The sequence below is a fragment of the Rhinolophus ferrumequinum genome, chromosome 17 (assembly GCF_004115265.2).
Source record: "Rhinolophus ferrumequinum isolate MPI-CBG mRhiFer1 chromosome 17, mRhiFer1_v1.p, whole genome shotgun sequence".
Taxonomy (NCBI): domain Eukaryota; kingdom Metazoa; phylum Chordata; class Mammalia; order Chiroptera; family Rhinolophidae; genus Rhinolophus; species Rhinolophus ferrumequinum.
In genome coordinates this window covers 53,101,499-53,128,152 of record NC_046300.1, presented here as the reverse complement: position 1 = coordinate 53,128,152, position 26,654 = coordinate 53,101,499, and the positions used below count along the sequence as shown (strand labels likewise).

Below are 26,654 nucleotides of genomic sequence, written 5' to 3'. Positions count from 1 at the left end.
CCATCCCCTAACGTGAAAACGTCTTTGCCTCACAGGTCCTGAGTGACCCTGGGCAAGACCATCTCCCTCTGTAGGCTCCGAGTTTTCACCCCTTGTCAAATCAAATTTGGTAGCTGTGCTCCCCACTGGTTTAGGGGTAAATGAGGCAGCAGAGACGAAAGGAGAGTGGGGAACCATCACCCCACACACACACACAGGATGTAGGGCCAAGGCCCGGAGCATGTGATGTTTTAGCCCCTCTCAGCAGCCTGGCCATCGCATGGCCACAAAGGAGTTGGATGAGATCACTGAGTTAATCCAAGGTGGCCTTCAGAGTCCTCCCACCTGTACCAAAGCCAAGGGTTTACAGAGACCTTACACAGAGCAGCCCAACCTTGGCCTATACCCACGAGATGGACTGAAACCACCCCAATGGTTCAGAAGCTTGAGCAGTCACAATTCCACTCAGGCCTCCATCCTTCCCATCTATAAAATGGGTACATCCTGAAAATTAAAAATAAGAATGCTTTCCAGTAATTGAACTCCCACAGAAACCTCACCACAAACCCCGTCACAAAGGTATGACATTTCTCTTTCACCAAGGCAAAAACCCAGACTCAGAGAGGATGAGTTCACTGCTCAAGATCACACTGCCAGCAAGTCCCCAAGCTGGGACTTGAACCCAGATATGTCTGGCTCCACGTCCCATGTTCTCATTGACTTGTTTTTCAAGCATCGGGATGAAGCTGTGCATCTCAGGCCAGCGCAGATCTTCACCTTGCTGGGTAGAGTTACTAGCCTGTGGTGGCCTCAGTCCCCCTGGGAGCAGCACTGGAGAGGGGTCTTAAAAGTTCAGAAGAATTTAATTTCTGTCGTGAAAGGGTTTGGAGGTGGGGCAGGAGGGGCCAAATCAAAAGCTGGCGTTTGAGAAGGCAGAGACCCAAAAACGCAGCTCCCTTGCTGGGCCCCAGGGATCTGCTTTCAGAACATCGTGTTTCCTAAGCTGACATGAACGAGGGGCTTTGTTTCAGGGAGAGATCAGATCTCAGGGCCTGAGGCGGAGGGAAAGGATGAGGAGCTGGAACTTTTCTTCTGTGATCTAAAAATCTCAGAGAAAGCCAAAAACAATCAGCAAGGCTTCCCCAGGGGAGCGAGCAGAGCTTGGCTCGGTCTTGGTGACATCTTGGTCCCCAAGGAAATTCAGGGTGGGGCCTGCGGTGTCCCACAAGGGATGTCACACCCAGAACCTGCAGAACTCAGTCAGTTTTGGGGGACCACCCAGGGTTTTTCCTTACGCGCCTGAGTTTTTGGGAACACTTCGGGGTCATTTTGGGGTGTGCGATGTGGCAAATGTACGATGTAGACAAGTCCCCCTGGTACACTGTTCCCTGGTTCTTCCCAGGACTGGTTCCTTCAGGTCTCAGCTCAGAGAGGAGCCTTCTCCGACCCCTCCAGCCAGAGGATCCCCATCTTGGTCCCCAGTCCTGCAGTTGCTTCACAGAACTTACCACCATCTGAAATTAACTCTTTTGGTTATTTCTTTAACTGTGTCATCTCTGGCTTTCCCAACCAGCATGTCAGCTCCGCGAGGGCAGGGACCTTACCTGTCATTTGGTGCCTAGCACAGGTCTAACCAATGGTAGGCATGAGTGAACCCATAGCTACCACACAGGATCTCACTCCTTCGTTGCACACATATTTCCATCCACTTCTGTCAGTGCTGCCTCAGCCCAGGGCCACTGTCAGTCTGCTCGGGGAGACAGAACGTACACACCACAGTGGATGACTGACAGGAATTAGGAAGGGGTACCTTTCCCACAGACCTTCACCATCAGCTCCCAGAAAGTCATGAAATCAACTGCACTGCCTCCCATGACCGTGGTTGGGTGCCAGCATGCAGATGTCCCCATGGACCCGCTGCCTCCTTCCTAAGGCCTTACTGCCCTCCCCACTATAAGCCTTCTAGCCCCAACAACCCTGGAGCAGAGGGGGATAAAGCAAGATATCAAAATGATGGCGATGTCGTTTCTGCCAGCCAGCAGGCTGGGAACTTGAACTCTCGCTTAAATTCCATGAAGTGATCAAGAAGAAACTCTTGGGTCTTCAGGGAGGGGTGTGCCAGGAGCTCCTGCCCCCAGGATCTGGCATCTCTGAGAAGAGCAAGTCTGACCCATGGCTTGGCCCTGGCAGCCCCTTGTCAGTGTGGGCCCAGCCCAGGCCTGCTCGGGAGCCACACCAAGCCCCTGTTTGGGGAAATCAGACGAGGTAAATCCTAAGCCCTGGGAGTTCTTCCAGGCAGAACTCTCCAGAGAACCCCTGGCCTCAGCCTGGCCCCAACTGAGGTCACACCTGAGGTTAGTCATTTTCTTTCTTCCAAAATCCCCACTTGGGTCCTTTTACATAACTGGATTCAGGTTTTCCTGGGGAGAGAGTGCAGAATGAACTGGTCCTTGCCTAATATTTACCACATTCTTCCTCAAAGATGATTTTTGGATAGGTAAACAAACATTGTATTATAATTGTTAGCTTTTTTAAATTATTTTAAGTAAATATTAAATAGTTACAAACGACTACTTGGAAAACATGCATATATAAGGTAAAAGGAAGCATGGCCAACAAACACCCACATATCTGACTACCTAGCTAAAGAAAAAAGCACCTTTTACCTGGGAAGACCCTGGCCCCTGTCCATGCTCCCGCTTTCCTCCCTCTCAGAGGCCACCACTTTCCCTCTTGGACACGGTCACAGATCCCTAAGTTCTAAATTGTTGAGATTCCAGCTGCGCATAAATGGGATCAGTGTGTGTCTTCGTCTACAATTTGCTTTTTGCATTTACTGTGTGTTCCTGAGATTCGTGCACATTGTTGTGTGTGTGTGTGTAAGGGATTTGCAAGGTCAAATAGTGTTTCACTGTACAAACAGTGCACAGTTCACCTGTCCACACTCCTGCCGGTGGCCACTCACGTTGCTCCCAGAACTGTTGTCATTAGGAAATGGCGCTGTGGACTTTCTTGTGTATATCTCAGTGTCCACATGTCTCTCAGGTGTGGATTGAGAAGTAGGACCACTGAGTCTGAGTGACATACATTGTCACCGTAGCGGAGGCAAAACCTTACTTCTACCCTCAGGGTCTCCGCTTGGCCTGGGAATTAAATCAACCTAAGAGAGGTTAACAAGAGAAAAGTTTACAGATTTTTACATGTCCATGGGAGTCCCCGTAGGAAAATGAAGACCCCAAATTGCATATGCCCCAGTGCTTATATACCCGGTTGAATAAGGAATATCAACTGAGGAAAAGTCACTGAAATATGTGGGGAAACTAAAGGAAGGTAACACTTACTTTTTTTATATATGTGTATTTAATGTGTGCCAACATTGTCCTGAGCGTTATACATCTGTCATCTTTTTTTGGGGGGGGGAAGGGGAACAGGACTTTATTGGGGAACAGTGTGTACTTCCAGGACTTTTTTCCAAGTGAAGTTGTTGTCCTTTCAGTCTTACTTGTGGAGGGCGCAGCTCAGCTCCAGGTCCAGTTGCCGTTGCTAGTTGCAGGGGCGCAGCCCACCATCCCTTGCGGGAGTCGAACCGGCAACCTTGTGGTTGAGAGCCCACTGGCCCATGTGGGAATCGAACCAGCAGCCTTCGGAGTTAGGAGCACGGAGCTCCAACTGCCTGACCCACCGGGCCGGCCCAACACTTGCTTTGTTAACAAGATCTGTTCGCACAGATTTCTCTCAGCCTCAATTTCCTGTGTCTGGTGACAAGATATTTCTTTCCTCCTGGTATAAAGAGGGCATCTTTCACATGGGAGTTCTACTGCCTGTTTTCAGGAAGAAAAGGAGAGGTTAGAGCACCCTTCTTGTACTTACTGTTTTTCAACAGTCTTTAGCTCAAAATCATCCTTATGCCCCAGTAGCATATCGGGGGCTGGCACATTCCACCACCTGTCGCACCTTTACTAGGTAAAGCCAAACTGGTTATAACAAATCACCCTCCCACCGGCAGTGTGTTCAGTTGCCCCACATTCTCACCAACATTTTCTATTTTTCAAACATCTTCATTTTTGTGCAGCTGGTGGATGTGTACTGGTATCTCATTATGGTTTTTGCTTTCTTTTTAAAAAAACAGCAGGCTCTATTTAAAAGATATATCTAGAAGCCTGTAAGTTTTTTCCCAGCACTCGTGGAACATTTATAAATGTTGACCACATTCTAGGTTACAAAACAAATCCGGATACCAAATATTCAGTGCCTACAACGTAATTAAAGGATAATAACAGACAAACAAAAAAGAAACTAAAGGGGGTGGCCCGTTAGCTCAGTTGGTTAGAGCGTGGTGCTAATAACACCAAGGTTGCTGTTTCGATCCCCGTATGGGCCACTGTGAGCTGCGCCCTCCTTTAAAAGAAAAAAAGAAAGAAATTATATTTGGAAGATATCAACACAAAGAATATATCAAGACAATGTTTCACCTGAATGATAATGAAAATGCTGTATATTGAAACGTGTAGGATATATTTAAGGAGAAATTTATAGTCTTAAATGCAGATAGAAAAGAAGGCTGAGATTTAATGAGCTAAATGTCAAAGATAAGAAACTGGTAAAATTATGCACAGTTGCAGCCTGGAAAACTTAAGGTGGGGTCTTATAGTATGAGTTTTAGGAGCTTTATTTGGTGTATTTAATGCAATTGGTAATCGTAAAATCCACTTTGCCTGTGTAAGTGGAAAATATAGAGTGTTATCTATATGAAATTCTGCACTTGATATTTAGTATATACTCTATCTTCATTACTTCTGGCAAGATGTTCTGCCTTCGCACTCAGTTGCATTCTCTTCTTTCCTGTTCATTATGCTTTAATTCTGAGGACCCTATGAGGGTAGAATATATTAAAAATTACAAAAATTTGTACAGGCAAACCATTTCCTTAAGTTGATGGCCAAATGTTAAAATGTCCATTTTTTCATATCATTTATAATCTTGTCACAATCCATTTAATGAAGTTTGGTTAGATTTCAATGAAAATTATCTTCTAGAGTAGGTTTTTTTCCTGGAATGGGAATTGGGTAAACTTGACTACAATTAGTATGTATGGTGCAGAATTTCATGCAAGTGAAATATGCCAGCAGTGTGATAATTTAAGCATATTTAAATAAAAACAAAAAAGGACGAATGCACCAGTTTGCTGCTGCTTAGATCACTACAGCTTCTAGGACCCAGTTTCTTTTACTGATTTAAAAATAAAACAAAACAAAAAAGTTGTACCAGAAAAACAAAAATAGAAAGAAATTGGTAAAAGAACAACAGAACCAACCCAAAGAACACAGACGTAAGAAGAAAATAAAAATAAGAGCAGAAACTAAAGAAGTGTAAAACAAATGTATAATAATGAAGAGCAATATGGCCAAAAGTTGGTTCTTTAAAAAAGATAATAGCGAATGATATGGCTGACTTTACACTTGTAAATTTTTAAACTTTCTAGAAACATCTAGAAAATATTGCTGAATAAAGTTGGCTTAAGGAGAAATAGAAAGGCTGAATAGTTACTAACATTTAAAGAAATTGAATCATGAGTTAATCTTTCCACAAAGAAACCATCAGTTTTATTGGTGAGTTCTTCAAATTTTGAAGGGATTCATCAGTTTAGTTTTATACAAAGCCTATTAGACAATAGAAAATGAGGGAACACTTCCCACCTCTTTTTATAATAAAATAACTTTTATATCAAAATTAAACAAGGAGGGGCTGGCCCGGTGGCTCAGGCGGTTAGAGCTCCATGCTCCTAACGCCGAAGGCTGCCGGTTCGATTCCCACATGGGCCAGTGGGCTCTCAACCACAAGGTTGCCAGTTCAATTCCTCGAGTCCCGCAAGGGATGGTGGGCTCCACCCCCTGCAACTAAGATTGAACAGGGCACCTTGAGCTGAGCTGCCTCCCGGATGGCTCAGTTGGTTGGAGCGCAGGCTCTCAACCACAAGGTTGCCAGTTCAATTCCTCGACTCCCACAAGGGATGGTGGGCAGCGCCCCCTGCAACCAGCAACAGCAACTGGACCTGGAGCTGAGCTGCGCCCTCCACTACTAAGACTGAAAGGACAACAGCTTGACTTGGAAAAAAGTCTTGGAAGTACACACTGTTCCCCAATAAAGTCCTGTTCCCCTTCCCCAATAAAATCTTTAAAAAAAAAAAGAAAAGAAAATTAAACAAGGACAGTGAAAGGAAAGGAAATTATACCTAGGCCAACGCATTCAGGAATATTGATACAAAAACATCCTTACAGGTCTTCAAAATCCCACAGCCGGGACCCGGTGGCACTGGAATTATTTTTAGCCCAGGTGCTCCAGACATCTCCTCTCCGTGAGTCTAGTCTGGGCTAGAGCAGCTAAGGGGCTCAGGTGTGAAATGGGCACGGGCTCCCTCTCTCTGAATCCTGCCATTGCAGAACCAGGCCAGAGTCAGTGGAAAGTTCCAGTGGCAGTTTTTCCAGGGATGTCTCCTCTAGACTCAGCCAGGTGAACACTGGACAGAGGGAGGGTGACTTGGCTGGCTCGGTCTTCGGGCACTCCTCTGGCCCTGGCCTGCTCTGTCCACAGTCAGGAGCCGCCCAGCTGCAGAGCCCTGGCTGCCTCCCCGGGGAACCGCAGGCTGCAGGGAATCATGGCTTCTGCAGGAGCTGAGCCAGAAGGCTGTCTGGGCAGATGTGACATGTAGACCTTGGACTGGCAATAAGGGCTGAAGCTACCTACCTTCTGCCTCCTGCCTCCTGCCTGGCAAAGGCTCCACCATCCCAGGGCAAGGACCTGGCAGCTGTGGGAGGCTGAGCTCCTCGGGATTGGTGGGTAGGGACAGAGAGCAGGGCCTGCTCCAAGTTCACCCCTCATGGGGAGGTAATGGCCCTACATTCCCCTACCCTAGGGAGGGGGGCATTAGGGAGGGCTTCCCAGAGGAGGTGCCATGTAAGCAGAGCCCTGGTGGAGTGAGCCAGGCCAAGAGGAGGGCAACAGCATTCCAGGTGGAAGGGAGAATGGACTTGCTGCCATTCAGGAAATCGCAGGAAACTCAGAGCAGGAAGCAGAAGCTGGGCAGGGCCAGGGCAGGGGTGAGGGCTGTAGAAGAGAGAAAACGGGGGCCGGAGGTTGATGGCGCCTGGGGAACTAGGACGAGGACCTTGGCATGGGCGGCCTGAAGTTGGCAATTGGAGTCAGTTCCAGCATATGGCATTTGGAGCCTGGACCATGAAGTCAGAGGAACTGCAGTTTGATTCTGGCTTCCCTACTCATTAGCTTTGTTACCTTGGCCACTCCTTGACCTCTATTAGCCTCAGCTTCTTCATCTATGAAATGGGTTAATAACAGAACCTATTGAACACAACACTTGGCGCACAGTAAGAGCTACATAAATGACTACCATTTCTGTTATTTTATCTGTCCAAAGAGTAAGTCAGCTCCCTCGGGCTGCAGTTCGGAGGAGAGTCATGGCTAGTGATGCAAAACTGCCAACATCATCAGTATGTGCCCTTCCAGGGAGACAATAACTGAAGCCCAGGAGTGGAGGGGTAACAAGGGAATGGGGGGAGAGCGATAGAAACAGATCCCTGAACCACCAATTGCCGCAGTGAGAGGGGCGGGTCATGCAGATTCGCTTCCTCTGAGGGAACAAATTCTGCACAGCTGCTATACAATCAAAACCTGACTCCAAACAATGCATAAAGGTGGGTGATAATAGGTATGAGGAAAAGGGTGTGATTTGGTTTTTCTTCCTCTTTATTTTCCAAACTTTCCACAATGCTCCATTTTTATCATTTAAAAAAGTAAACTTTGCTCCTGTCATTTTTAAAAAACTTTTCTTATCCTTTATAACTCAAATAATACATTTTATTGTAGAAAAATCAGAAAATGCTGTTCAGAAAACAAAGAGAAATAAAATCACCCATCATTCTTCCATCCAGTGCAACCACAGCTAACCTGCAGTGTGAATCCTTTGAGACTCTTACAGGCCCACATCATCACCTGTATTTGCTGTGAGATCTAGGTGATGACTTCCTCTCTACACTCTACAATAGATCATGCACATCCAGCCACATCAGTACCTTTTTCGTGGGTGTATAGTATTACACTAATATGGACCTGCCACAGTTTGTTTGGCCAAGCCTTGATTTAGGGGTATTTTTCATTCTTTCCCATCCTAGTAGACATTTTTTGGTGCCTATCTTTTGTTCTTTCCTTGGACTAAATTCCACGTTTAGGCTCCTGGATGAGTTTCTACAGAGTTGGGTGCAAAGTGCTGCCTGTACATGAGCATGCGCAAATTTTCCAAGAATAAGGAGTATGGCCATGTCAGATCCTTAAGGGAGCTCGTTTCCCAGAGTCAAGGACCTCCCCTGCAAAACATATAGTCCACAGAATGTGACTTGTCTCCTCCCTTTCTTCATTCTCACACAGAGAAGTTTGGCAACTTGGACCACAGAGCTCCAAACAACTTCATTGCAAGGAAATAATCACTTCTCATTTAATTAATAATTATTACACGTATGTACCAGGCACCATCTCACTGCAACCCCAGGTAGTCGGGACCACTATTACCTACATTTCACAGAAGGGAAACTGAACTCAGAGAGGTTGGGTGCTTTGTCCAAGGTCACACAGCAGCAGGTCAGTGGTGAAGCCAGGAATCACACCCAGGCAGCCATCTCAGAGTCCATTCTCTGGGTCCATTCTCTGGGCCACGCCCTTGCCTGAGCATCACACCCAGAGCAGTGGGTGGGCTTCCCAGAGCCCAGGAAACAAGCCCTGAGGCAGCACTTCCCCTTTTTCTCTTGATCAAGTTGTCAAGGCTCTGGGCTGAGTTTTGGTCAGGGACCTGCCTGTAAACAGATGTTGCAGAAAATCAAGAGTATTTTCTTGATTGAAGGAGTCGTCTAGGATGGGCAAACGTCACCTCGGCCTGGCTGGTCCTGCTGAAGCTCCATTAGTTACACCTCCACCTGCTTAGCACAGCACCCTTTCTGGAAGTACAGGGTCAGCTGTCAAACTCTGCTGGTCCCAGACCAGGAGGGGAAGTAGAGCAAATGGAGTGAATTTGGGGGGCTTTGGGGCAAGACCTCTTATGCCCTGACACCTCTTTTCACAGTAGGGCCCACGTCTGCAGCAGCCGAGGCTGAGGGCAGCATTATCTGGCCTGAAGCAGCAAACTGTAAATGCTGGGGGAAGGCCAGTTTCCTCAAGCTAAACCAGCCACGGCCCTGCCCACCACTCAGGTGAAAAGGAAGATGACCCTTGGAAACTCAATATGTCCTCTGGGGATAATATCAGTGATAAAATTACTAACTGCTGGATTTATTGAACACTTACTATGCCCCACACCTATGCTAGGAGATATACGTCATCTAATTTCATTCTCTCAGCAGCAGTTTTATTATCCCCATTTTCTAGATGGGAAACTGATGCTTGGAGAAGTTAAGCTGGGAGGTGTCAGGGGAGGGATCAAGACAGTGTGACCCCAAAGCCCACAGCTCCACCATTCAGCAAACCATTCAGAGAAGTTGGGGGAAAATTCCAAATGTGGGCTTCTGCCACCAGACAGTGAGCTCCACAGGGGCAGGGACCAGGCTTTCCTCATCCCGACAGGCTGAGCCTCATGGATGAGGGATCCTACATCAGACAAATCTGGAATAAACTCCCTGTTTGCCACCTGCCAGCTCTGTGGCCTTGGTAGAGCTACTTAACATCTCTAAGCCTCAGTTTCTTCATCTGTGAATGGGGATTAATGAAGCCCATTTAATTTGGTGGCTGTAAGCAGCAACTGATAGGATTTGGCACAGTGTCTGGCCCAGAGCGCTGTACCTGCTAAATGGTGGTGTTCGTCATTAGTGCTATTGTTATTTCCATTCTGCAAGTGATTCTGCTGCTGTCTTCTCAGGTTCATAACAAATCAGTCTCCAAAAAGGATGGCCTCTGGCCGTCTAGCTCCTAACTCAGAATAATAATGGCGTAGTAGTTGTATCTGCGGCTCAGATATACTGACTGTGCACTATGTGCCAGGCGCCAATTCTAAGCGTGTTACATATTAACTAGTCAACACACAGCCCCTGGGGGAGGGCAACAACTTCCCACCCTGACCCTCCAAGGACGAGAGTCAACAAGCCAGGCACACGCCAGCCCATCTGTGCACAAGGCCTGCTGGACAGAAAGGTCACGGATGTCCCCACCAGGAGACTCAGGCCCCAGCCTTGGCCCCACATCCACGTCTGTGACCATCAGGTGGCTCTGAGCCGGGACTCGGGGTTGGGGATTGTCTCCAAAGGGCTGGAGAAATGGAAAGCGGATGTTGGAGGCGTTGGGGGAACCTGCCTCTAAGCTGCCCCAGGGCCTAGGGTAGTGCTTCGGCTTGTTGACTGACTCTAGAGAGGGCTCAGACAACGGGCCCTACCAGCCACTTTTTTTTAACACATGCAGAGAAAGACCGGAAGGATATATGCCAAACGTTAACACTGAGTATCTTAATTGGGGACGGGCAATGGAAGGATATAATGGTCATTTTGTAGGTGTTGGGTTTTTTTGCACTTTCTACATTGTCTAGAATGAGCAGGTATTACTTGTATGCTCAGAAAAAAAGAAACTTTTCTGTGAGTTTAGGACTCATCCCATTTTACAGAAGAAATGAAGGACCAAGGAGGTAAGCCATTTTCCAAAGTCACATGGCAAGGAGGAGGTGGCTGGGACAGACCCATGTCTGCCACCCCATCCCTTGCATCCCCAGGGAACGCAGGCCCTCCAGCTCCTGTGTAGTGGGGCCTCAGTGCTCCTTTTCCCATGACCATGCCCTAAAAATGCCCCACCCCAATCCTGCTAGCCCCCCAACTTCTGAGAGAGTCCCCTGAGAGAGGGATCCTTGCAGATCCCAGGAAAGTGGCCTGTGGAAAGAAATACATGTAAGCCCCCATTCCAGCTCCACGGGCTCGCTGCTTATTCATAAATAAAAGAATGCCCAGGCTATTTTGGGCACCTGTAATTTTCTACTTGAATAACCAGGGAAGTGGCTGCCTGCCCGCTTCTCTGCCCTGCTCAGGGCGCCAGAACGGGGGAAATGCGATCTCTCCTGGCGTAATGGGATCTGGGGCCAGGCCTCACTGCTGATTTCCTTGCCTTTGTCCCGTTCCTGAAACCCCAAGTGTTCCCCACACCACCTCCATGGGGGTCTGAGGAGGGAAAATCAGGCAGGTCTGGATGCTGTGGACTAGTAGACAAATCCTAGCTCTGCCGCTAGTCAGCTGTGGGACTTTGGGCAAATGACTCAACCTCTCTGAGCCCGTCTCTTCTTCTGTAAAAGAAGGATACTTACACACTTTGCAGGTTTGGTACAGGTGAGGGGCCTGGCTCTTAGGGTAGTTGTTGTTGCTGCTGCTTCTGTTGTTTTATCAGGTATGAGGAAGGGGCTGTACTAGAAAGAGCCCCACCTAGGATTCTCAGGCTGTTGTCTGGTTCTACTGCTGACTAGCACTGCGCTCTTAGACAAGTCAATTCTTCCCTTCATCATTTTAAGCAAAATTGTTTTTTTCTACTTACCAACGTAATCCACGAGGGCTGGAGAAATCTATCGTGGATTGGTATTGAAAATATAGAAAAATGAATGAAGAAAGTTAAAAATCATGATAACTCTTAACTGCTACTATTTATTGAGCTCCTTCTCCATCCCAGGCCCCTTGTTAGGTGCTTTCCATTTACTAGCTGTAATTCTCCCCAGTCAGGACCTGTTTGTACATGAGAAAACTGGGGTTCAGAGAGGTGCTGTGACTCACATAAGTTCACCCTGCTGCTAAGTGGGTCAGAAATCAAACCTGGGTCTCTCACTCTCCACAACCTATGGTGCTGGTTTTCTATCGCAGTGTAACAACGTACCACAATCTCAGCAGCTTCAAACAACACACCGTGGTTGTAGTTTCCATGGGCTGGAGTCTTGGCCTGTCAAGGCTGTGTCCTCTGCTCAGTCTCCCCAGGGGCTGATCAGGCTGCTTTCTCATCTGGAGGCTCGACTGGGGAAGAATCTCTTCTGACCTCCTTCCGGTTGTTGGTAGAATTCATTTCCTGTGCTGATAGGACAGAAGTTCCCAGATGTTTGCTGGTTGTTGGGTGGAGGCTGTCCTCAGGTTCTAGAGGCCACCCACAGTTTTAAAAGCTCCTAACAGTTCCTAGCGACATGGGCTTCTCAGCATGGGTGCTCACTTCATCGCGTCAGCAAGGAGAATCTCTTGCTAGTGCATGCTAGCAAGACAGAGTCAAACATACACACACACTACCATAATTATGAGAGTGACAGGCAGTCACCTTTGCCATTGTCTATTGTTAGAATGAAGTCACAGGTCCCACCCACACAGAAGGAAGGGATTATACCAAGGCGTGAACAACAGGAGGACAAGTTACTTCAGAGTATCTCATGCTCTTTTCATCACAGCCAGATCCTCTTTTCCCCACCAGTTTCCTCACCCCCACCCTCCAGGAGAAAACTCAGAGCTGGCAACTATGAAGTTAGTTTCATATTGCTAACATCTGGTCATATCCTGGGCCATGCAAAGTGGCCCTCAAGGGACAACGGCTCATGACATTTAAGACACATTGGAACCCCAACCCTTGGTACCACACTGTGTAAGGTCCAGAGAGGGAATAAACATGGACAGGACATAGAGCTCAGTCTCAGAAAACTTTTCAGGAGGTTGGAAAGAGGTACCAGCTAAGGGCTCTTTTGGTTGCAAGAGCCCTGAGTTGAGGGGAGAAGAAAAGATAATTTATCAGCTCTTGTCGCTTAAAGACTAGGAGAGATGGCTTCAGGCAAGACTGGATCCAGGGTCTTAAATGAAGTCTTCAAGAACTGGCCCCTCTCTTCCTCAGGCTCCACTTTCCTCTGGTTGATACCATTTCTGGGCCAGTTCTCCCTCAAGAAAACTCCCAGCGGTTACAGGCTTATATCATTCTTATAATTAGAAGGGTATGAAGCTTGAAGGGAGAAATAGGAAGGGGGCTTAAGGGTGGCTTGTGACAAGAAGTCGTGGGAAATGAAATTAAAAGTAGGTTGAAATGGAGAAGGACGGGATGCAGACAGAAAAGACTAGTCTTTACTCTGTGCTCCAATGTTTTCCAGTGTGTTTCACAAGATTTTAACAGGTAATAGGGGAGCCGAGGGTTTCAGAGCCAACAGACTGGGTTACGGCCGCTTAAACAAGTTTCCTTCCTGCAGAGACTCCGCATGTTCGCATTTCCAGCTGTAAATCTCCAAAAGCAGACCAGTGGGCTACAGCGTTCCCTAAGGTGCAGTTCTTAATTCTATACTTTGGGAAACGCCAATAGGCGATAGGGAGCCACTGACGGCAGAGAGGCAAGAGTGCAAGACCGCCAAAGTTTCCTGGGAAGAACACACTGGAAGCCCCAGAGGAGATGACTATAATCAGGAAGTGTTATGACCACCCAGACCAGGGAGTCTGTGGAAGAAGCAGAATACAGGTATGCGGTGAGAGATGGGATGTGTGAAACTATGTAAATTAGTGCAGAAAATGCTGCTATTTTGGTGATGGTGACAGTGAGATTTAGTTTTGGTTTTAGCTTCTTCACTGAAAGAAGGGGCCATACGGGGACAAACCATGGGCTCTGAGGTCCAGCAAGGTCGTTTTTAACGCGACCACTCTGCCACTTGGGCAAGTTATTGCACCCCTCCGAACCTCAGTTTCCTCACTTGTTAAAGGAGGATATTAAGCCCTTTTTCTCGGGGTCCTTGTGAGCATTCCAAGGTCAATATATATGTACAGAACAAGTGCCTAACTGAGCTGGACTTCTACTTCCGGCCCTGATGGAGAACCTGGTACCAGATCAGCCCTCCCACAAAAATAACATAACACTTGACAAAATAAGAGACAACTGTTTTTAGGTGGTGGAGAGCAGGCAGCGTATAACAGGCACTGTGATTCTGAAGGAAGAGAAACTCACAGGTGAGACTGCTTACCACCTGGGCTCTCATCCCGGGTAATTTCACAGGCATGGCACAGGGCAACAGAGCCCCAACAGAGCATGACAGTCCCTCTGAGCTCAGGAGGCAGAGATCAGAATTTGGGGCAATTGGGGCAACAAAAGCAGAAGGAATCTGCAGGACAGGACACTGGAGAAGAGGGAGCTGCATAGACACTGAGGCCCCCGAAATCTTGTGGGGGTGCCCCCAGGACCCACAAGTCCTTGCCCAAAGCCTGGGCTATGCATGCATAGGATGAGACTATCCAAGGTTTACCAGAAAGCAGCTGTTAGGGGATTGCGAGCAAACTGAGACACTACAGGTCAAACAGTGCTGGGAGTTGTTAGACCTTCATCCCAGGAATTGACCTGAAATAACAGAAAGGCCATGCCTTAGGGTTAAGGATCATGCTCTACTGTAAGGGCTGCTCTAGACCTGCCCTAACAAAGCCCAAAGCCAAATCCTTCAAGATGCTCAGGGCAGAGTTTGGAGGCGAGTCCTGCCAAGTTAGAGAGGCTTGGGAAACAGATTGAGCTTTGCATGAATCCTCTCTAACAAAGTGTAAAACCAAGCCCACAGGATTTCAATGGGATCAACCAGTAATTGTACTGCCTGCCAAAACAAAATTTAATACTCTTCCAGAGAAGAAAAGAGAATCCAGAGTCTCTACAACACATCACACACAACATCCAGTATAAGATCAAAATTCTCTAGACCTACAAACAAGAAAATGTGATCCTTCATCAAGAAACAAACAGCCAGTAGAAACTGACCCCAAGAGAATCCACAGGTCAGATTTATCAGATGAAGATGCTAAAGCACCTACTCTGTGGTTTGGCGCATAATAGATGCTTTGTGCAGTCATGAGAGAGGTGAGTCATGACCCTACCACTAACTCACTGTGTGAGTCCCTCAACTGCTTGTGCCTCAGTTTCCCCGTTTATATAATGGAGAGGGCAGGCAAGTCATCTCAAAGGGCCCTTTGTCCTCAGGATTCTGAGTTTGTCTGGCACAGAAACTATTTTCAGCCAGGATACTCTCTGAGCTGGGGCCTGGAAGAACCAGTTAGAGAAAGAATTGGATCTACTTCTAATACCTTGGGGAAATGTGCTGGGATGTCTCTCTACTAGATATAATAATGTGGGTCTGTGGGCAGAGCCTGAGCCCATTTTCAAAACGAACCTTTCTTGAGAAATGTCTCCTAGCAAACAGCTCCACCAACAGACAACCTCCTCAGGCCTCTGCAGAAACACAAGGCTTTCCGTGGCTCCCTTCTTCAAAAGCGGGAAGTGCTTATCAACCAAGATGCCAGTGTGAAGCACCGTAGCTGGAGGGGCCCTTGGTGGGGCAGAGCCTCAGTCTCCTTCTCCTCTGTACAATTACCAGCAGTCCAGTTTCAGGGCTCAGAGCAAGGGCTTCAGAGCTAAGTTCAAAACCCAGCTCCATCTCTTACTAGCTGGGTAAACTTGGGCAAGTTATTTAACCTCTCTGAGCCATAGTTTCCCCATCTGTACAAGGGGGATAATAATATGTAGGAGGTTGGTGCTCCACCGTTTTACTGACCCAGCACACCCGTCCCCCCGCTGCTGTGAGCACTGACTGCTAACAGCTGCACTGTTCTCAGAACAACTGCCCTGGGTGATGGGAGGTGCCTCACCCAGAGATACCTGGGTGGCTCACCCCAACTTTCTGGTTATCCCTTCCCATTGTCCTTTAGCCAATGACCAACCGATACGGAGGGACAAAAGCTCAGACTCCTTGCCTCAAAGTAGGACAATACTGTGATATTCGTGTACAATCTCAGGCTCCCCATAGGATCAGGCTGACACCACATCTTCAGCTGACCCCACATCTTTGCGTAACTTCTTCTCCCGCCCCAGCCTACTTCCCTCCCTCACTCCTTTACAGATTACCCATGAAGTTCTCCCTCAAGACATCATGTGCACAAAGTCCCCATTGCAGGCTCTCCTAGGAAATCCAAAGACGCGAGACTATCTGCGTCTCAGGCCATTGTTAGGATCCAAAGAAAGAATAGCGCATGAAGTGCCAGCCAAGGCCTGGCACGAAGTATGTGCTCATTAAATGGACTTCATCGTCATCATCCTTCTCTTCATTGTCATTATTGTAATTAAAGACCGTCCTGGGATCAGAGGGGGCTTCTAATGTGGACAAGACTGGGGACAGTCTTGGTATGAGGGGATAAGTGCATTTCCGCTGGCTAATACAGTTCACATAGAGTTATCGGCTTTCTTTGTTTCCTGAACTAAATTAACAAATTATTTTTCCTATTAGAAAAACAATTCAAGTTCATTGCCCAAAAAAACCCTCAGGAAATTCAAAGAATTATAAAAATGAATTAATGACTAAATGGATAAATAAAATTCCCTACCACTCGAGTATAATCACTGAGAACATTTTCGTTTGTATCCTTCTAAATATTTTCCATATAAATTTACATATGAGGGTTGGACAGTTAAGTTTGCAAACTTTCCGCCGTATAAGTATCTATATATAGAGACACACACATATACACATATCTACACATGCAAACATATATTATTTATATATGTGATACTATATGTGTATATATGTAACATTAAATCGACAGCATAACACTACATATAGAGTAACATATATATAATCAACTTTGTTACCAAAAAAATAGAATCACAAATACTATTGTATAACCTGGTTTTCCCACATGATTTTCCTATATAGGTGGTGGGCATCTTCCGTGTTAGTGAACAGGTCTACAGCATCAATTTCAGGCACAAATTGCTACATTTTGTGGAGCTAAAACTGCTTATTTAACCAGTGTCCTCTCTCTGGACACTCACTGCCAATCCTTTTACTGTTATGAACAATGCTGATTAATGTATCCTTGGCCACATATCTGCGCATAAGTTCAATTATGAAAATACACATTTCTAGAAGTGGCCCGGCATACAGACGGGAGTGCCCACATTCCCCTGGAGAATGACTGTACTCCCGACACCTCTCCACGAATCATCTGAGTGTGCATTTCCTCACACTAGGTAGCCGACACTCTCCAACACTAGGTATCATTTTGTTTTAATTTTTGCCAATCTGATAGGTGAAAAATAATCCTCCATTGTTGCTTGAGTGTGCATTTCTTCCGTTTCTGGGGAGGCCAGGCACCTTTTCTTACGTTTGTGGACGTTTGGATTTCACCTGCTGGGAAGCGCCATTGTCCGGTCCTTGGCAAGGCCGCCAGCGTGTCTCTTCCCAGGCCCCGCCCCTCCCCCCAGCCACAGGCTCAGCGGGTCCCCTGGAGTGTGATTTTGTGAGCCGCAAAGCCCTGTTTCCTACAGGATTGTCCTCCCAGGAAGGCAGAATTTTGGCCCTCAGACCCCAGCAGCCAGCCAGAGCCCAGATTAGCAGGGATCCAGTTCCTTGACCTCCAAGCGCCCCCTGGCCACGTCCCGTCTCCTGGACTGGTCCTCATCCCTACACCACGGAGACTTTAGAAACCAAATCTGCTTAAAGAAAAAAATCTGTTTTCTCCAAAATTCCAAACTCACCCAGGAAATACATTCCGGGGGGGATTATGAGCTCGACTTAGGGAGTCTTTTCAGAAGAACATTCTTTTAAAGTCCAATGCTCCTGAGAGGTTTAAAGTGAGATTGTACATATGCCAAGATCTATCACGCTTGAAAATACTGCAACCATCGGCCCAGGATGCTACTGGGAAGAGCTTTTTCCCCTGTGGGTGGGTGCTCCTGCCCCCACAGAAAGACATGTGTAAGGAGCCCATCAGACCCTCACGCACAACAGCAAAATCAATACTAACAACCTACACGTTGAGTCTTAGGTTGAGAGACTTGTTCAGGCCACATCTGATTACAAAGCCCTGGCTCTTTCCACAAGGCGTAGTTCTAGTGCCTGAAATGAGACCCAGCTGTGTGTGGGCTTTGGCAGGACCTGCACAAGGGGGTCCCTCCTGATGGGCTGGATGGTTTCCCATCAGGCAGCTGTTCTGTCATCTGTGCCTGTACCCTGCAGCTTTTCTCCTCCTGACCTGATTCCTTCGATTTGCACTGTCCAATACAGGCTACTTAAATGAATTAAAATTCACTAAAGCTGAAATTTTTCCACAGTGGCACTAGTCACATTTCAAGTGCTAAATCGCCACACGTGACCAGTGGTTACCATATTGTCAGCACAAATATCAAACATTTCCATCACTGCAGAATATCCTGTTGGATAGTGCTGCCTTGTCACAGCTTTAGAGCCAGGGAGACCTGGGCTCAACCATGCTCCTCCACTCACTAATGGGCTGAGCTGAGCAAGTTATTTCACCTTTCCAAACCTCAGTGTTCTCATCTGTAAAATGGGATGACAACATAGCTGCCTCACTGGGCTGTTGCAAGGATTAATTGAGATCATGCCTATTGCATGGTTAGCCCAATGCCTGTCACATGAGCTGCTTCAAGGGTAGTGAAGAGGGTAGGACACTGCAGTTAGACAATTTCACAACCTTGGGCAGGTCACCTCATTGCTCTGAGCCCCTGCCTCCCTAGCTGTAAAATGGGGTGAATGGCACCTACCCTGAAAGGCTGCTGTGAGCATTAGAGCATAGTCGGTGCTCCAGGAGTTTAAGTCCCTTTCCCCCTTTCTGAAGGGCTTTCCTCTGTCAGATAAACGGCTCTCAGCATCAACAAAAGAAGGCTCAACCGCCAAAATAAAACGATCGTGGGATCTTGTTTTCTTACCCATCAGATCGAGGAAGGGAAGAAATAGTGGAACTTTTTATTGAAGAATAACATACGTATAGAAAGGTGCACCTGTCATTGAGTGGTAAGTATACCACTCAAGGAATTTTGAGAAACTGAAAATATCTGCGTGACCACTACTCAGATTAAGAAACAGAACATCAACAGCCACCACAAAGCCCCACTGGGCCCTTCCCATCCACCATGGATCCCCACAAAGGTAACCTCTATCCTGATCTCTAATACCATAGATTAATGTCTAGTAGCTAATTTAAAGATTCCTAAAACCCAGCGTTAACGAGGGTGTAGACTTTCCAGTTATCTCAGACACTGAATGGTGGGCATATGAAGCTGTACAACCATTCTGGAGGTTAGTTTGGCTGCACCTGCTAAAATTTCAAATATATGTACCCCTTGACCCAGCATTTCTATTTCACAGTGTCGGCCTAGAGAAACTCTCATATCCATGCACAGAGGGGCAAATACAAGCATGTTTGGAGCAGAATTATTTGTAATAGAGACAAATTGGAAACAACCTAAAAATGCAACTAAAAGGGATAGGTTTAAAAAAAAAAAAAGCTACGGGCATCACGCTGTATTATCCACTGCAGTAGAGCAAAAGAGTGAAGTAGATCTACATGTATTGGCATAGAAATTTCTACAAGACATATTGTAGAGTTTTAAAAGCAAGCTGCTGAAAAATGACCAAGGCACACACACAGAAAATCAAAAACAGTGAACTCTGGGGAAGGGGTGAGATTGGGGTTGAGAAGGTACAGTAAAGAGAAATGTTACTTTTAAATGAATATGCATTTGGGTTGTTCCAAACGTTTAAAGCAGCAATGGATTTGTATATTGCCTGTGTGAACTTTTTCACAAGCTTTTAAGGAAAAGTAAACAGCCCACACATCAAGCCCAGGCGAGGAGAGGAAGGCTGCCCCTCTGCCTCCTGGATGGGAGGTGGCTCCTCGCCCAGTGCTTCTGCTTGGGGTCCAGGAGGGCAGTGTTCTGGGCCTCTGAGACCTGAGGGGCTGAAAGGAACGGAGTGGGAGAGGACCCTGGAGATCAGAATCATGGATGCTTCTTTTGATGGAAGACAGTGCCTTCATTACCACACCTCAGCTGAGAACCCAACACCCGTGCGATGTGAGTGGACCCCTGCAAAGGAACAAGCCCCAGGGTTTGGCACCTTGTCCAAAGAGTGCCCAGCACTTTAGAGGAAGAACTGCCGGGTTTGATTCTGTCCGTCCCTGGGGATGAAAGAGAGACAGCAGGTGTTGCCTCACACAACCACAGCGTGGGTGGCTTTGTGCGAATGAGGCACCGAGCAGAGGCTCACAGAGGGTCCTGTGATGCCCAGTGGCCGTGGGCTCGGGACTGCGGAATAGAAGGTGACAGCAGTCAAGGGTCCATGTTAAAACATATTCCGCTTTTAAGAATTACTTTAATGGGGAGGCTGGCCCCGCTGCCTCCGTGGAAAAGGGTTCCTTAACTTATCTGAGCCTCAGTTTCCTTTTCTGTAAAATGGGGTGCAGGCTCTTGCCACCACACACACACACACACGCACGCACCACTTGTGAATGTGTCTAAGACTGCAAGCTCCCGAGGCACAGTGTTTTCAGGCTAACTGCAGTGCTGCCACTTGCCAGCTGTGCATGGTAACCTGTCCGAGGCCTCAGCTTCCCTCCTCGTCTGTAAAACAGGAAGTCCACTCTTGTGCAATCTCAAAGGACTGTTAGGAGGCTTAAGTGAGACCACAGAGGTAGTCTTATCACAGGGCCTGGCCCTAGGACCTGCTCAATAAACATTTGCTAACAATTACTAAGTTGGTTTTTCTTTACTAAGCACCCATGTGCCAGGAACTATTCTAGACATTGAAGAAACATCCCTGAATAAGTCACAGTCTGTGTTCTCATGGTGTTTGCAGTTTAATTGGGGGGTAAATAAAAACACCCGGAGACACACTTCCCTCTGGTTCACTCCAGGTTGCAAGGCCAAATGCTCTTAAGATCCTACCCTCATCTCTCCCAAGGTCAGAATTCAAGCCCTTCTATGTTTATCTAAGATGCACTTTTACTAATACTTCCTGTCTATCCCCCACCAATCCAAAGGACTATACCCAGGAGTGACCCCAATGTGTCAATAGAAGAAAGCTATGTGTGAAGATGTGAAAAGCACACACCTAAGCTGATACAATCACTGTTGACAACATCTACTATAGTTAAACATTTACCCACCTCATGACCCAGCAATTCCATGGCTGGGTATTTGCCCAATAGAAACCCACATTGTGTTTACCCAAAAATTCATAGAAAGGTATTGTGGGGACAGAACCCCAAAAAGCAGTTTCCAGGCTCTCAGCCTCACATAGAAAGGTGCTGGCTCAGGTAGTAAATGGCCATCGACTGGGATCAAATGGCCATCAGCTGTGGCTAGTTGGCCGTCAGCTGTAACCAGTGAGCCATTAGCCATGAATATAACTGCCGTGGCTATGCTAGCAGCAAATGGGGGCTAGCAAGGAGATGGTGGCTGAGACTGCAAGCGGCGCAGTGAGGGTTGAGAACTGTGTGGCTCCTGTTTCCTGTTTCTCCAACCCAGCCGCCAGCGAGAGTATAGTGGTGTGACTTCCCTACCTATGGCTCCGTGGGTGTTCCTTTTTGGCCTCACCATGTCCTGCGTTCTTATGTGGGGAGCGGAAGCAGAGACCTCGCCGGACGCCCCGCACGACACATGGCGCAGCGAGCAGGGTCTCCCGCACGACAGGTATTTATAGCAGCTTTATTAGTCATAGCCTAAAATGGAAATCACCCAAATGTCCATCCACAGAACAGCCAAGCACACTGTGATGTCGCATAAGATGGAACACCACTCAGCAATAAAGAGAATGAACTGCTGAGACAAGCAACGACATTGATAAATCTCAAACATGCTGTTGAGTGAAAGAAGCCAGACCCCAAAGGGTAAATTGTGTGACTCCCTTTATATGAAGCTCTGGAACAACCGACAAATCTGCGGTGATAGGGGTCAGACTAGTGCTTACTGTGGCGAAGATGGGCATTGACTGAGAAGAGGCACCAGGGAACCACCTGGGGTGCAAGGAATGTTTTCTATCTTGATCTTGGAGATGGTTTGTGGGTAAACACATATGTCGAACTTCATAGAGCTGCACACGTAAGATGAGTGCACTTTATGGATGTGAGCTATACCTTGATTTTAAAAATGTTTACACGCAAAGCAAGGTCCCATAAGTGTTCCTTGGCGCCTGCGTCCTGTGGGGAACACTAAGGCAGATGTGGGATGTGCCCACGGTCTCCTTGGCACTTCTCACATAGAGGCATCAGCCGCCAGGAGAAACAGCAAAGTGAAGAGGAAGAGACTTTGGGGATAGGCTCAGGGAAGGTCGCCAAGGACCAACCCCAAGAAGATTTTTCTCAACAATTGGGCATGAAAAGGAAGCAGGTGGTGGCCACAGGAAGCACAGAGGGACACAAATGTCTTTGGCTTCAGCCAAAGACAGCTCAAAACATATTGAGCTGTGTTCCGCCATAGTGGGGTACGTTGTGCAATATACAATCCTATTTCCTCTGGTATCGTGTTGTGTGTGCTAACTCTCTCTAACCAAACCGACAACTGAGCCAGCATCTTCCAATCCCTAAATGGTGTGCACAAATGAGGATTGGCGGTATTTATCAGCACAATCCTTGGAAAAGACTACAAATTACTTGTAATACATCAGCAACGATCCAGGTGGCTTTTCAAATTAGCTTTGCCTTCGCAAGTGGTTGCATGCCAGTGAGTATTTTCTCGCTCACCAGTCATTGAAAGGAGAGAGGGCTCTGCCTTGGTCACTAAGATTTTACTGGCCACTGGTTGGCCTGATTTTCCAACAAGTCTTTCATGCAAGCAGGGTTGGCAGGCATTCAAGGGACAATTCTTTGAACTCTAGTTCTGCAGGCTGCTCCTTATGAAACTGTGGCTTTGTCATGCTAACATTGCCCTTGGGACCCAGCCCCACTTCCTAGGTCTGTCTGGGGAGATGTGAGAAGAAACGTGGAGCCCCTTTAAGCCCTCTGGAGTAGGTTCTTTTTCTATGTCCTGGAATTTTCTTTCGCAGATGAGGTTACAGGTCTTCTTAATCCCTTTGTTAAAAAACCACAAAAGAGGCTTGGCCAAGTCCAACACACCCTGGCTCTTGTATTCCCTCCTTGGTGGCAGAGCTCAAAATGGGAGCATCCAGGGGAAATGTCAGGACCCACGCCCTTCTGTCCACCCTGAATAATCCCTGGGCAGGCAGCAGGGAACCTCGCTTGGTTCTGGCCTTGACTTAGTCTCTGTGGAATTGCCACTTTCCCCATATAGCCCAGAGCTCCCCATATGGGTGTATCCATTCATTCACTCATTCACTTCATTCATTCTTTCAATAAATCATTTTTGGGCATCCAATCCAAGCCCAGCTCTGGACTCTTCTGAGGAGTCAGCTGTGAATAGGTGAGTACATACAGTCTGGTGGAGGAGAGAGGGCCCAAACAATGACAATTTGGTGGTGACTATTAATATAAGGGAAGTCTGTGGTGCTGCAGGAACTCACGATGGAGGACAACCTCCTTGAGGAAGGGGCGTTGCCTTTGAGACTAATGGATAACAGCTGGAGAGTGCCTCCTGGGCAGAGAAAACAGCTGTGCAAAAGCAGGAAATGAGAGACAGCATGGCTTTCAGGGAACCCAAGTAGTTCTTAGTGGCTTGAATGTGGGGTGTGAGGGAAAGTGGCCCCCATTTCTTTGCTGACCGTCCTTCATATGAGTGCCCCTCCACTCCACTCCAGCCACCCTGGCCACCTTGCTGTTCCCTGAACATTCCTGCGTGCTCCAGCCTCAGAACCCTTGCTCTAGCTGTTGCCTCCACCTGTGACACCCTTCCCCAAGATATCTGTTTGGCTAACTCTCCCGTTTCCTTCAAGTTTGTGCTCACATCTCACCCTCTCAAAAAGACCCCTCCGAGCAGCCAGGTATTACCACAGACTGCCCTCACGTACCGCTAGCTACCCCTCTCCCTCCTCTCATTTTTCTTTTTTCCATAGTATCTGTCACCTCTAATTTACCATCTACTTCACTTATTCATTATTGTCTATCTCTCCTACTAGAATGTCAGCTCTACAAGGTCAAGGACCTTTGTTTTCTTCACTGAGACATCCCAAGCCCTTGAACATTTGAAGGAACAAATAGATGGGATTTGAGAGGCTGGCGGGGAGGGTCCAGGGGAAAACATGTGAACTCGATTCCAAGTGCAAAGGGAAGGCACCAAAGGGTTTCGAGCAGGACAGGATCAGAGTGTGAGTTACATTTTAAAAGCTCACTCTGAAATCTGTGTGGAGAACAGCTTGAAGGAAGACTAGCTACTGCAGGCATCCAGGCATGTGGCAGTGGTGGCTGGGCTAGGACGGAGGATCTGGAGAAGCAGATGGATCAAAGAAATCCCAGGCGGTGATCTCACCATGCCTCAGTGATTTGAGGGCTGTGCGGTTTCAGGAAGGCAGGACAAAGTAGACTCCCAGGCTCCCCTCTGAGGCCCAGGGCCAGAATGGAGCCAGTTGCCAAGATGGGGGACAGGGGACAATCAGGTTGGGGGCTGGAGTGGTGAAGAATTCCATTTGGACTATTATGAATCGGGCCTATTAGACTTTCAAGTGGAGATGTCAAGTAGCCATTGGACAAAGTTTAAGCTCCCCGTGAAAGTCTAACATTTGGGGATTGTTGGCTTAGCGTTGTTTTAAAGTCTAGTGTACAGGAGAGGACATGATGTCTAAGAACTGACCTTGAGAGCCAAACCATGAAGCCTTCTGAATTGGTCCTTGAAGAATAAGGAGTTTACCAAGAAGGTGGAAAGAATGCAGGCCAGGAAGAAGGAACAGTGTGGGCAGGACCTCAACATAAAAAAAAATGGATCTCAGTACTCTTCAAAATTGTCAAGATCATCAAAAACAGAGTCTGAGAAACTCTCAGAGCTAAGAGGAGCATAGGGAGACAAAACAACTAAATGTAATTTGGTATCTTGAATGGGACCCCAGAACAGAAAAAGGACATTAAGTAAAAGCTAAGGAGATCTAAAGAAGGTATGGACTTTAGTTAATAATAATGTATGAAAATTAGTTCATTAACTGTAACAAATGTGCAATACTACATACATGCACATCTACATACATGTAAGATGTGAATAATAGAGGAAGTGGGTGCAAGGTGTAAAAAATCCTCTACAATCTTCTCAACTTTTCTCTAAACTCAAAACTGTTCTAAAAAATAATCTATTTTTTTTAAAAAGGGCGTGAGTCTCATAAATACCCACACATACACACACACACTCCAAGGACATAGTAATTTATTTCTCTGGAGAGGACTTTGACCTTGACCAGTCCCTTCTGTGGTCAAAAGACTCAGGGACACTATGGATATCTCATCATTCCTCCCTTGCCAAGGAACAGAGGGGCCTCACCTCCACCTACTTTCTTTCTGTTCACAGAAACAATACTCTCCTCAGGCCATATTTCATATTGAAAATGAGAAGCAGAGACTAAATGGCTCAGGTAAGTCAGATCCACGTATTATTCCTCAGGGATGCCACCTGAGCTAATCCTTTTGGCACGCTCTGTAAAAGTACATTCCTTAGTCACAATTTGCCTGAACCCCCCACCTTGTGCAACAGCTGGCTTGCTTTCCTCCCTGCATCAAAAACTTTGGCGCCATCTGGGTTCAAATTCTAGCTCCACTACTAACTAGTTATGTGATCCTGGGCAAGTCACTTGAGCTTTCTTTTCCTCACTTCTGAAAGGGGCATAATCATAGTTGATCAAATAACAGATTAAATGAGATGAATAGTAAATTGGATATAACTTCATCCTCTGAAGAATGGATATGCGATAGTGAACGCCAAATGTCTGGCATCATACCTGGCACTCATGGTAGATGGCTGTTGATGAGACATTACCAATCTGGCCAATCAGAGAGGTCTCTGAAGATCAAAGTGTGTCACTTGGGTCCTTGGGACCCTGGGTGGTGACTGAGAAGCAGAGAAGTGCAGGGACCTCTGAATCAGAGCTGGAACTGGGCAGTGGCCAAAGGCCATCCAGAGAGGACTTGGCTGGCAGTTGACCTAGAAGGCACCAAGACTGAGAGGACGCAGAGGTAAAGCGAAAAGGTACTGTGTGGTTGAGGCCCCAACAGCCAGCTCAAGATTCCCTGGCCCACACGGGTACAGCTTTGAACAGATGCCATCCAGTACCCTGGACAGCTCCGGGGGGGGGGTTCTATAAACGTCCAGGGCATGAGTATTGCAGGTGGAGAACTAGATCGGGTCTTGGCTCCTCCAACTAGCTGTGTGAGCATGAGCAAGCCACCTCACCTCCCTGAGTCTCATTCATCTCATCTCTAAACTGAAGATAATACCTATCCGTCATTGAAGAGTCAATGAAATAACGGAGAGGCGGTAGAGCAGACTAACCCATGTCTGATGTCTGACCACCCGAGTTTGTATCCCAGCTCCACACTGTAATTTTAGAGAAGTTGCTTAACATCTCTGATCCTCAGTTTGCTCATCTGTAAAATTGGAAGGCTAATAGGCCCTAATTTAAAGGGTCGTGAAGATAAAACAAAATAGGACATAAAGCATACAGTAAACATTCGTTTTTGTTTTAGCACAGCACCAGACACAGAGTAGATAATCAAAACTGTCAGTTTCTTGTGTCTTCTAAATGCCCCTGGTCGACTTTGCCCTTCCACCTTTAAACTCTTTTGTTTGATTCTCCCAGCTGTCTGTTAAAGAGATTCCACAAAGCCAGAGAAATCAATCTTGCGGTGTCCCACAGGCTTCCTACCACGACCTCTTCCCCCAATGAAGTCCCCTGCTTCTCAGTGCCACCCACCCCAGAATGCCTTGGAACACGTTATTTTTTAATGCTAGTT

General features: G+C 47.1%; 1 protein-coding gene across 2 annotated transcripts in view; it reads left to right on the top strand.

Annotated features, from left to right (window-relative positions):
* Positions 1–26,654, top strand: part of FAM107A (family with sequence similarity 107 member A) — a 57,081-nt gene that overhangs the window by 9,529 nt on the left and 20,898 nt on the right. The window contains exon 2 of one of the 2 annotated variants that reach the window (XM_033132753.1): positions 25,216–25,279. The exons of the other annotated variant lie outside the window; for it this stretch is intronic. Within the exon in view, the coding sequence (XP_032988644.1) occupies positions 25,216–25,279 (64 nt within the window). The remainder of the gene's footprint in view (positions 1–25,215; positions 25,280–26,654) is intronic. 2 annotated transcript variants of the gene reach the window in all.